Below are 13,053 nucleotides of genomic sequence, written 5' to 3' on the forward strand. Positions count from 1 at the left end.
TCTGCCTTTCTCCGGTTTCCTTCACTCTGCTACAGTTAATGTAACAACAACCATGCAGATGACAGTTTATATTGCCATCAAAACCATTAAAAAGTGCCTTGCTTGTACCGTGATGCAAAGATGGTAATGCCATGGTAATCTGATACAGTTCTTCAGAAATGTAAATGATCATCACATTCATATATTCTGTTATTCTTATTGGCTTTTGAAGTGTTTGGCCCTTAATTTCATCAGTAGGATCGGAGGAAGCAGACCCATGTGTTACGGAGCGTCACGGAATGAGCTCTATTCATCTTCATCGCCCTCTTTCATTCCTGCTCTGTTTACTCTGGCAGAGAGCAAGCGATTCTATTATTATTCCTGCTTGTAACCTAGTGTTGAGCGATGCCATTAGGAGCCAGAGCGCTGGAAATATACTTATACAGCATTCATAAGATATGTTTTTAAACCCAATAATCCTCATTCACGTGGGCTGTTACCGCAGATCTAGGTCACAAAGACCAATGGCTGAATGGAATTGCGATTGTAAAAAGCACCGGCTCTGCTCACTCCACAGAGCTCCCATATAATGCAATGCGGTGCAATACACGGTCTATGTATCATATGAGGTGAGAATATGGTGTATTAGGGGCATGAAACCAGTTCTGTTAAGGTCAAGATTTTGTAGTGTTTTTGTTTAGTCGTAGACGGCGTGTTCTGGATTGAAATCAATGGCTGAACACCTGCTGATGGTAAAATAACTCTCCATGTTCAATTTGGAAGAAAAGAGGATTGGATTTTTCTTTTGAATGACAGCCGAATCTATTCACCGAGGCCCTGAAAGGCAGCGCTGTCTGGCCCATCTGCTATTTGTGTGTGAAGCTGCGGTTGTTTTGCTATGCTAAGGGATTGTACGTGTTTCCACGAGTCGAATTTTTACCCATTAATGGTGCCACTGAAGTGGTCTTGTCATTTGCCTGACAATTCTCTCTTTTGGCCCTTCGACAAATAGGATAGTCAAGGACATTGGACTTATGTTGAGTCCTGTATCCCATGCTTTTCTACAGAGGCTATTCTGAATTCCTTTCCTGCTGACATTTAACTGTCAAGATGCTTTCATCTTTGGTATCTGTGTTTACTTCCTCTAGTGCTTTGCTGTCTCTATCCCTCTATCTGTTTGTCTGGTGTCTGAAGGAAGAAGGGGGATAGCGCATTGCTGAGTGTCGAGGTGGAAGCCGTTGAGATTTAATTAATGAGTGCCGGCTGCCGATTGGCTGATACCGTAGGGAAGAATGTCACCACGCTTGTGACCTATATCAGGAGGAGGATGTGGCTGATAGATGAATTAGGAAGTTGCTACTTGTGTAACTAAACCAGTTCTGCCCAGTGATGCCTCTTAGTCATGGTTTCACTTAGGTGCGAATGCTGACATATGAGGGACTAATGTGTTAATTAGGGCCCTATGAAATCTCTTTTATTTTTTTCCCAAATTCAATTTTTTCCATTTTTACAATTTCTGCATTCTGTTACCATTTTTACGCTCTGTTTTAATAGTTAAATAAGTGTTTCTAATTAACTGAAATCATGAAGCTTACCATATTAAACCGCAATGAAATGTTTTGTTTTATTTTTATTGTTATCCAATTCTGTTTTCTGCTCATTTTAACGGCTTCATTAAATATCTATAATCAAAAGCATCCCTGTAATTGATTTCATGAGAACAATTTTTTTTTCTAGTAAATATTCCTTTAAAAAATAAAGTTTTAATAGAATTATCACTTAATGTAACGAAATACTTGGTAAAATTAGTATCATGGTTTCTTCAAATTAACAAATTTTTATTTATTTTATTTTTTTGTGATATACAGTACATTTCGTTATTACTACTGGATTCTGGAAATCATAGAGCCCTAGTTATCGAGCAAAATGAAATGGAAATATTATGAGGGTGAGGATGTCTTGCCTGTATTAGTGAAGCTAGTGCTCACTTTTTTTTCCCCCTCCTAAAAAGAGAAATTTTAGTCCGGTGAAATCTGGGTTTAACAGCTCTGACACAACTTGGACTCCAGTTAACAAACCCTCCTTGAGATGTAGCAATGAGAACAGAGCGCATCTGATGTGAACCTCCTTGTGATTGTGATTTGGGAATTGTATGTTTCTCTTTCCCTGTTGGACTGCACTATAAGCTATTAATAAGCTTCTGTTGGGGGTTTAGTGATACTGAGACGATGAGTTGCTTTACAGTTTTCTCATTTTAATAATTTCTGTTAGAAAGTTTTCAGAAAGATCATGTGATTCTGACGACTGGAGACTGGCTACTAAAAATGCTGCATTGCCGTCACAGGAAAAATAAATAAAAGAACAATAATTTGAAATGTTAATATTACACAGTATTACTGTTTTATCTGTAGTTTTCTGATAATAAATGCAGCGTTGGTGAGAACAAGAGACCTTATTTCAAAAACATCTCAAAAATCTTACCGTCCCTGAACTGCATCACACACAGTGCTCAGGTTTATAGTTAGAACTGAAGAACCGCATAGTGATCACTTATTCTTAGACTTAACATGGCTTAAAGTTCTTATTTTAAAAGTGAAAGTATTTATCAGTGCCTTTTTATAGACAGAAGTCACACAGTGATGATATGAGGTGTGTATGACAGCCCTGCTATTTTAATAGATTTTTTTTCAGATAAGGTAATTGAGAAACATACTGGAGAGATGATGATAATAAAAGAAGATTAACCAAACAAATATGCCCATTGAGTTTTATTTGAAAGGCGTAATTAAATGTAATACAGGTGTGATCTGTAGTGTTAATGTGAGCCTCTATTTTGCAGTAATTAATTGGCAATTACAGAACAATAGTTTTTTTGTGAAGTGTATTTATTTCTCTGAGTGTATTTATTTGGATAATCAGAAAATGCTGGAATTTAGGTCAGCCTTCCTTGAAATATCTTACTGAATCATTAAAGATGTTGTTGATGAAAATCGAGCCTTATTTGGGCATTTCATGAGCAAAACAGTCTTATCTAAGGAAGGACATAATCGATTCATGTTCTTTGTTTAAAATCGTTGTTTGTTTGCCTAAAGTAGAAGTATTAGAAGCTATGAATGTGTCCATTTGAATATTTGGGTATGTATCGTTTGGTTGTTTTGAAAGGCACGATGAAGTCGCTATAATACTCCAAATTTGAAGCTTTTTCCTAAACTCAATCCATGTTTGTTTCTCTGCAGGGCCGACATGTCAAAACAGGTCAACTGGCTGCCATCAAGTGCATGGATGTCACAGGGGTGAGTTTATTTTCATCTCTTCTTCAGCATTGACCTCTTATTATGCTCTGAAGCTGCTTTTCACCAACGGGACGTCGAAAGCCTCCTGAAAAGTCCTCTGCTCAAATCTGCAGGTTTATTTTAGGCTTAGTTGATCTTATTTTTGACGTTTTATTATATCCATATATCCTCAAGGCTTGGTTTTCTCCTCATTAGCTCTCTGGATGATACAATACGATGTTTTGTTAATAACCTTTTAGCATCCCTCTTAAAAATAGAGCAGAAAAGATAAGGCTACAGTGTTTTGTGTGTTTTTAAAGTCGAGTTTGCTCAAGTGTCTTTTGGGCTCCGTTTTTTTGTGTTCAGTTGTAGTATTTCAGTCACGTCTGCAGTTTTTAACGGCAGATTTTTCCAATCTATCTTTTTATTTTTTAATCTAAAGTCAATTTAGCATTTAATAAGCTGTTGTAGATTTGGAAATACCGTAGCGAATTCAATTCACAAGCTGTTATGATTTCACTGGCCACCGTTGGTTGTGTTTGTGATGGCTTGTGGCTGCCCTCAGTTATTTCAGGGTGAATAACACTTGATTAGCAGGCCCTTGTTCTTTAGGATGAACGTCTTCCCTGTGCTACAGACTATGGCTTTTTCGAAACATTATCGACTGCCTTCATAGACATCATTTTAGACAATATATGAGTTTTTCTAAAATGCCTATGATGTTAGAAAAAATGCCATGTCTATTCTGCTAATGTATAGGTTGACCGTGCAGTACATTTTATTAATAATTTCAGGACCCTCTTCTGAAAATTGTTTTCTAGACCTAGAAAATGTTTAAAAATTTCTACAGTTAATACATTTTAATTGCATTAATAACATTATGTCCAAGGCAGAAAAGCTGATAATTACTTTTCTGAAGGCTGCTTACCAATGCATTTTAAAATTATAATGAATTATAAGTGAATTTAGGAATCAAAACCTTTATATTTTCATGTATGATATACAAAATTTATATTCATTTTCAGATTTGTTCACGATTGCGTTTATTATTAGTGTTTTGAAACATGAATTTTTAAGTAAGCGTTAGATAAAGACAAAAATAGAAATTTAGTAATGAAACCAGTAATCACGATACATTAATCTCCAAGTCTATTACACTGTAACAAATCTGGTAAAGAGAGCATACATTTCTAATATGTAACTGGCTTTTTTGTGCAGTATCCTGTAAGATGATTTTTAAAATCATTAAAAAAATCCATTGCTCAGGTTATGAGGGAATCCGGTTTTCAGGTTTAGATGTTCTAGGAAATGAAGTGTGTGTGTGATCTGTAGAGAATGAGAGAGCAGGTAAAGAGAATTGTCATTAGCTGAAACAGTTGTTCATCAACTGAGTCCAGCATGCTCTTGAGAAGAGCTCATTGAGTTGGGGGACTTGAGGGGGTCCCAGAGGGACACTTCAGTCAGGATGTAATTCTTGGGGCCAAGAGCTAATTCTCTGCTCTCTGCCCTCCTTCGCCCATCTACTTCATGTAAAAGCACCTGCATCTGTAAGTGGGCCATCAGCCCCTTATTATAGGTCACTAGAGTGGTCCCGCAGGCCTCAAGCTGTACTTGAGAGAGTAGGGAGATATCCAATGATTCCCTGCTAAATGTGTCTTGACAGGAGGAAGAGGAGGAGATCAAAGCTGAGATCAACATGCTGAAGAAATACTCTCACCACAGGAACATTGCCACCTACTATGGTGCCTTCATTAAAAAGAACCCTCCCGGTGTGGACGACCAGCTGTGGGTGAGTACCCAGTGTGCCAGTGGAGATAGAAGAGAGACTATATCCATCTGTGCTTCCCTGTGTATACGTGCTCTTTTATGGGCCTATAAGCAGGGCTTGAATTGAGGGGGGATGCGGTTGGAAAAATGACAAAAAGCATCCACTTAGTAAAACCACAATCTTCCCTTACCATCCCCTTTGGATTATTACTTTTTTGTGCATTACGTAAAACTTATCATATGCATGAAATGTTAAAATTGTCTAGTTATGATAATTGACTGTATTGTAACAAGCACACGCAATTTGATTTTATTTTTTCCACACAGAATGCTTCTAAAGGTCTTTTAAAAAGATGATTTTAAATACTTTGAAGAATTTAAATACATTTCCCTTACGTATTACCTTATAATTCCATCAATTAAAAAAATCCATGTTTTTTGTTTTAAATTCATTGCAAAAACAATGTACTTTTATGAATATCAGCACATACTAATGCACTCTTAATTTTATAGTGCAAAGCAACATGGTGTTCTGTTCCTTGAATGAATTTGTATTGGAATGAATTACTGGATCAGTCGATTCTACTGTCCATTCAGATGGACTCACTCCCTGTCCCCCAGTGTGTATAGCCTACTATCCACCCTCCCTAAATAGTATTCAAAACTACTAATATCACATAGAATCTAAGATGGATATCATGCACATACGGACATTTGCTTTGATTCAGCTATTTTGAACAAATCATTTGATTTGAAAGATTTGATAGATAATTTATTAAAACGGGGGCTTTAATCAGTATTGAATGAACATTGATGCCCAGGAATCAAAGCACCGTTGTCTCGACTACAGACTTGTTGTCATGGAGAGTTAATGGAACTCTGTGCTGGGAAAAGTTAAGGACTTTGTAAAGGCTGTGAAGACTTTTTGAAAAGATTGTAACAGCAGAATGTGTCTTTTTATGTACTTTTCTCACTCAGTTGTGACTTTCATTTGATATGTGCTTGAGTGTACTGGCTGACCAATATAGGATTTTTAAAACCCAAAAACCAATATTTAGAGATGAGGTTGATCTATAACAACATAATGCTGCTGATATAATATAAATCATTAGTTCTCAAGCGGGATGTTTTAAAATTGCATTGAAAATGTTGCATGTGTATTGTTACAAATATAAAATGTTTTTTATTTAAGCAAACAACATATTTCACACAAAATTTCCTTAAGGCTCACTGTAAAAAAAATCACTCTATACAATAGTAATAATCCAGTGTTTTACCTACATTATTTGTCAAAATTACCCCAAATTGAGTGATCTGTCTATTGAAAGACTGATTCGTCAGAGATATGCTCAGATTTGCTTAAAGAGTGTGACAACTGATATCAAATTACATTTAAAACTTGGAAGTCATTTTCACAGTTCCAGTGATGTAGTGACTGTATTTCGTCTTTCTACTGATGGTGTTTGGCTCAGACAAACCTTTAACAAATACTCTCTCAGACAAAAGGTACAGAACTGTCACCCTTTCAAAATGAACTAATATGTATCTGCAAGGTACTAATACTTTTGTAGCATAGAGTGCCACCCCAGTGACAGCTGTTCATCTATTTTTCTGAAAGTGTATAATGAAGTCGGTAATGATCACAGTAATAAGTCGATAGGGCATTATTTAAATCTGCTGCCTATACTTATCCTTTCAAATCACTTTCCACTCTAGTTTACTTTTCTAATCCATATTTTTTCTTTTCCTCTTCCACTTCCCTTCTCTTTCTCAGCGGAAAGACAGGTCTGATAGTGGCAGGGTAATTTGTGTTGTTTATCAGCGGCTGCAGGGACACACAGGGGCACGTAGATGAAGCGCTCCACCAATAAAGATAGACATCGCAGGAAATGAAGTGCATTTGTGACACATCTCAGCGCTGAGTGACAGCTTTTGAATGGGCAGACCTTTCAGATGAAGGGTGACGTTCCCACTGCTGTAAGACTTGAGGGCCACAGACCTCTTTAGTATTCCCTCTGACCTGCCAATCAAAAGCCCAGAGACACAGATTGGGAAAGAAGCTTTTGGCACGATCAAATGATTGAAACCCACATTGAATTTTGCTCTTGCTCTTCAGGTAGTTGGCGTGCATGTTTCCAAGGGAATCCATTCACTCTGGCACTCAGCTTCAGAGCAGTTCTTGCATAAGCACTTTCTATTTTACGATTGCTCTCACCAACTTAACACAGCAGTTAGTGCTGCGGACGCTGAATTAAGCTTGAAGCCTATAAATTACTCCTTCGGTTTTGTCCTAGCGCACAAAGATTAGTTTGCAGCACATTGCACATTCTTTTCAGTCTGTTGAAGAGGACATAGAGGCAATGAAAACATGCCCTTTAAAAAGACCAGCTTACACTAGCATGTCATTTTCGCATTTCTTTAGGCTGGTTTTTGCTGGGCTAACTGTTAAAGCTCCTGTTCGGACAGCAAGGTTGACTTAAAAAAAATAAATAAATAAAAATGCTTGTCGGTTAGCATATCGAACAAACCAAAGATGAAGTTTGTTCTACTTCTACTGTGTGACTTTCCCTGTGTGATTATGCAATGTGGACTTGCATCACAGAACTAGTGCAAGATGAGCATTTCTGCTTAAATATATAATGTTTTTTAAAGAAAATGACAGATCATTTCACTAGATAAGGCCCTTATTCCTTGGCTGGGACCGTGTAGAGCTCTTTGAAGCTCCACTGAAAATGCAATTTGGTCCTTGAACCCATTGAAGTTCCTTATAGGAAGAAAAATCTTTAGATTTTTTTTTTTTCTCTCTGAAAACTTATTTCCTTTTTTTGACTGTAAAAAGACAGACTTGAGCATCTTTGATGACATGGGGGTGAGTAAATTATCAGGATTTTTTTTTTTGGTATCACCATCAAACACCGTATATATTGCAAATGAGTTTTGATTCTGTTCATGTTGCTGCAAAAATGCCTAAACATCACACAGTCGTACTGTACTGTATATACACTCTTCTGTCTAGGAGACATGCATTGGTGCTGAATCACAGCCTACGACTGAGTGTGATAGTCTGTGAAAATGAGTCAACGTCTTAAAATAGAGAAGCGCCATCACCCAAAACACAGCCTCATGAGCATTGCTCAATGATCTCATTCTTCCTCCTTTTCTAGACAGAAAAATAGCAAGTTTCTCATGATTCATAAAGTATTAAAGAGGTCATGCAGCACATCATGCTTCTTTATGTGAGTTGTTGTGGTTTTGTATTTCATAAGTGGATTATGATTTGTTTAGAAATCAAGATTAGGCTACTGAGCTTAACGTCAGCTGTTGTTACACAATGGACCTCCCTCGTTTGAACTTCACAGTTCTTAAAGGTATAGTTCACCCCAAAAATGTCCATTTCTTTCTTCTGTTGAACATTTATAAAAAGAAGTTTTGAAAAACGTTGGTAACCAAAATGTTGCTGGTAGCAATTTGACCCCCCTGGCATATTTTTGAATGTCAGCAGCTACCAACCATTCTTCAAAATATAATCTCTTGCGCTCAACAAATATAAAGAATAACAATAATGAATACTGTAAATAATGACAAGTTTCACTTTTGGTGAACTGTGCCTTTAAGTCATACTGTCATCAGAAGCAAATGTTCAGATTCAGAGAACTGAATAATGTAAAGTGTTTCCTTATTTAACTGTTGGCCATTTCCAGATGCAGCCAGCTTGAGTGGCTGTTGTGTGGTTGAGCACACATCTCTGAACCTGAGGGCTGTGCTCAAGGGCTCGTGACTAGACAGGACACTCGCCGCTGAAGTGCGATTAGAGGAGCTAGAAGCACAAGTCACTTCCAATTACAGCAGAATAAGGCTAAATCGTAGGGGTTTGAGGATCAGCTAAGCTGACTAGCTACATTTCGAAGCCATTTTCATATCCACAACTGGTGTTATGTTCAGTTGTTGTGAGTAACAAACCGAATGCAGCAGTGTTTTAGCATGAAAAATCTCTTGTTTTTTGGCAATTTGACTACGCTTTTTTAGATTAGTTGTTTTTGTTCTGGAAAGATGTGGTGTTAATGTTTTCTACAAACAGCAATCAGGTACTAAACAGTGCATCTATTTAATGGGCCGTACTTGTCATTTTCATTTGTGGTAAATGAAATCTAGCTTCTACGTTGAGTAAATTCCATGAGGTAGGTGTTTAGAAAACGTAGGTGTTTCTCAAAAAACACTTTTGCAGATTTCTGTACTAGAACGGTAGATTTAGCTATTTGTCAGTTGCCCTTTTCAGGAGTACAAATCCTGTTTTCATCTGTAAAAGTTCACTGCCTGCACCTGGGAAAACAAACGGACAAAGATTAATGGACTATGATTAACCTCTGTAATATGGGCTTATCCGTATTACAGTAATATCACCTTTTGCTTCTGAGGAATTACCCGTCCCGTTATTACAAATAATCATGACGCCCGAAGAAAAGATGAACTTTTACTTCAATTAATTTTCCAAGGGCATTTCAGAAACGCATAAAATTTGTGTGAGTCACTTGAGTAAAAAGTGTTGTTTCTTTTTGTTTTTTTTTGAGCAGTGAGAGAAGACATGCACTTCTAGATTTATACACAGTTGCATCTTAAACGACAGTCACGTCAGATATTAAAGCGAAAGTCCCTCCTGATCTCTTGTGCTTGCCAGCAAGTTTGGTTCTTGCAGCCAAATCAGGTCCAATTAAAACCTGAGTGATGCGGCCTTTTAAACACTTCACGTCTAGGGTCTGTGAGACATGGACCGGTGGGAGAGGAAGGGATCAGATCTTCCGCGCATGACGATGGTGACATTCCTGCTATCTGCTACATTTATCCCAGCATCCACATGCATATTAATGGACACACTCTCTCTCTCTCTGTCTGTCTGCAGTTGAGCAGTGCTCAAAGATTTATATCCTCCATTTGAATGTCCCTACTTGGGTGTTTTTGTTGAATGCTGCAATATTTATCATGTTTTTTAATGATCTGTGGGACTTTCCTCTCTGTCTTAATATATAATAAAATCCAGCCAGTGCTCAATGGGGTGTAATCCCATGAATCCCATGAAATAGTAACAGGCTGATTAAAGCAGGCAGCCCCTATCGTGCTGTTTGTTTGTTTGAGTTTTGTTTGTGATTGTTTGCAGTTTAAGTGGGTTGTTCTAATATATTTTTGATAAGCAAATGGTAGGCGAGGGCAAAATTAGAATAAATGGGACGACTGCACCCAAGTGTTTCAAGACCCCTTGAAATAGTTTAATAAACGGTTTTCTTTTTCGTGTTGACATTGCTATTATTGAAACAGAACACATTTAAAAGGGGATGATATTATCATTGCATTTATGTAATAAAAGTAGAGGTACAGTAGGATATAGATGACCTTAAAACTATCAGACTTGGACTCAGAGCCGTAAATCTCTCAATTTGATTTAATGGAGTCTTTAAGGGACTGTGTGAAAGACGAAAGGACAATTATGATTTGCAGGATGTGACTTACGCTGTCTTCTTTACAGCTGGTGATGGAGTTCTGTGGCGCAGGCTCAGTGACAGACCTGATCAAGAACACCAAGGGCAACTCACTGAGGGAAGACTGGACTGCCTACATTAGCAGAGAGATCCTCAGGGTAATGGCTCAAGTCACTGCGCTTCATTCACAGTCGTGCCTGCTGCGTTTTAAACTAGCATTTGGAACATGATGCTTTATGTGATTTTTACTAGTCCAAACCAGCTGTACCGAGATATTGCTGATATTCCACGTGATCAACAGTGTAGACTGGCCTATATAAATAGTTTCTAAAAAAAATATTGAAACGAACCTAAAAACAGTGGAGTATTTAAATAAAATACACTGAGATAATTTTTTCTAGGATGCCTTAATGAATATAAAAAGTTTAAACAAACATTATTTAAGTAGAATTTTTAATAACTAGCCAATTTAACATTGTGGCTAAAAGTTTGTGGCTAAAATTTTACTATTGTCCAATGTATATTTATATACATAACGTAATGTATATTTATATTATAACAGGTTTAGAACTACTTGAGGGGAAACTAAATATTAATAAAAGGAATGGCAGTTTTTACGTCAGATATTTTATGTAACATTATCAAACCAAGAACGGCAAGATGTGAAAATGTTTTGTCACTTTTTAAATGTAAAATTCAATTTATTAAATGCACTCATTCACAACCTAGTGTGTTAATGAAGGATTCTGCAATTTTTCCTCTCCTAATTCATGTTTTCTCTCTTTTCCAGGGCCTCACTCATCTCCACCATCACAAAGTCATCCACAGAGACATCAAAGGCCAGAATGTGCTGCTAACAGAGAACGCGGAGGTCAAACTAGGTAAGAGCGCAACCCTGAGGCTTGGATAACTTTGCATAGCATTTATAGGCCTCACTGTGACTGTGCAGAGAAGGTTTCAAAGCAAAGGAATGTGAAACAAGCATGGCCCAGCAATACTAATGCGCTGTTGTCCTTTAGCAGTGCCCCCTTTAAGACTCGGTGAGAAAATTAGCATTGACTGAGAGACAGAGTAGGCTGGAACAGAGGTAAATCAATTAGCCTGTGTGGGGTAAATAATTGATCATCCTTTAGCTGACAGTGCTACTCTAGCAGATTTCATAAATACGCTGAAGGCTGAATGGTTTGTGATTGCGAAAGGGGCTTTTTAAAACAAATAGTTTTTCTCTGCATTGAGAACATTTGTTTTAACATATTACGATGCTTTTATAATATTAGATGCATTCATACATCTCCGTGTTTACTGTGAAGAGAGGCCAATTACCTGAAAGCATATCAGCGCACCCGTTTAATGCATTGCGTGTACATTTTTAACATTTTTCAAGTCTAGTTAAACTAGCTTCTCATGAAATACAATTCTTTGTAGGACGTCTTCTACCCTGAAGGCAGGTACAACACAAAATAACCACGAACGCAGCAGCTGTTTTTTTCGCTCCTTTTAGAATATTATGTAAACGTGTTCAAACCTTTAAGACCTTCCTTCATCTTTGGGAAGAAAAACAAATTAAGACGCAAACTACTCGGCATGGCAACGTTTTGTGTCCAAAATAGTATGTCAGTACATAAAGCACCGCTCACACAGTAGTCATTAGCTGCTGGTCAGTGAAGCAAATTCATGTGAATGTCTGGGGGTATGTGGGGAAATTTTTCACAATACACAATTTATTTTGTTTGCAAATTGTTACGCAGCAACAGTAAATGTGACCACACCGTGGTGTCTTTCACTTATCAGAACATAATCTTAAAGATGGCTTTTACCACTTTATTGCATCACATCTGGTTAGTACATGACATTACACTAAAAGAATTGGTTAATAACTTGGCAACAAGGGCCTCAGTTGTACTTTAAGCGCCGTCTCTACTTCATCTGCTCACAGTGGTAGAGAAGTAATTGCATCATGGCCTATAAGACCTTAATCAGGTTAGACGCCAAGTTGAATTTAACGCAGATGAAAACGAGGCTGTGAGGGATAAATTACAGCGCTAACAATGGCGCATAAAGGTCTCGTAATTAAAGAAACTTTGATAGCTGAACAGTCATTTAAATAACAGTAAACTCTGTTAAACGCACTGTACCTCTATCCCTCGCAGCCTTGTTTTCATTGCTGTTAAATGTCCTGTTTAAAATAGTTTTCCTCTCCGTCTCTTTCATCTGAACTCCAGTGGACTTTGGTGTGAGTGCACAGCTGGATCGCACCGTGAGCCGCAGGAACACTTTCATCGGTACTCCTTATTGGATGGCACCAGAAGTCATCGCGTGTGACGAGAACCCTGACGCCACGTATGACTACAAGGTGAGCTCTTCTTACTCGGGAACATGCAATCTGTGAGATGATATTCTACGCGGTCTTGAAGCGGTAATCGCGTTGCGTGAAAACATTCAAATACTTCCTGGTTGTTGCTGCGCCGCTCCAGCCAATGACAATTCTGCTCTATAAGAGCAAAACAACAGAGCGCTCTCATTTCAAATTAGTCTGCAGTGATTTAGCCGAGAGGAGAGTATTG

General features: G+C 37.7%; 1 protein-coding gene across 1 annotated transcript in view; it reads left to right on the forward strand.

Annotated features, from left to right (window-relative positions):
* Positions 1-13,053, forward strand: part of tnika (TRAF2 and NCK interacting kinase a) — a 78,737-nt gene that overhangs the window by 37,755 nt on the left and 27,929 nt on the right. The window contains exons 3-7 of the mRNA XM_043262740.1: positions 3,216-3,272; positions 4,915-5,040; positions 10,537-10,647; positions 11,280-11,370; positions 12,712-12,842. Coding sequence (XP_043118675.1) covers positions 3,216-3,272; positions 4,915-5,040; positions 10,537-10,647; positions 11,280-11,370; positions 12,712-12,842 — 516 coding nt within the window. The remainder of the gene's footprint in view (positions 1-3,215; positions 3,273-4,914; positions 5,041-10,536; positions 10,648-11,279; positions 11,371-12,711; positions 12,843-13,053) is intronic.

This window comes from Puntigrus tetrazona, chromosome 2, assembly GCF_018831695.1.
Source record: "Puntigrus tetrazona isolate hp1 chromosome 2, ASM1883169v1, whole genome shotgun sequence".
Classification (NCBI taxonomy): domain Eukaryota; kingdom Metazoa; phylum Chordata; class Actinopteri; order Cypriniformes; family Cyprinidae; genus Puntigrus; species Puntigrus tetrazona.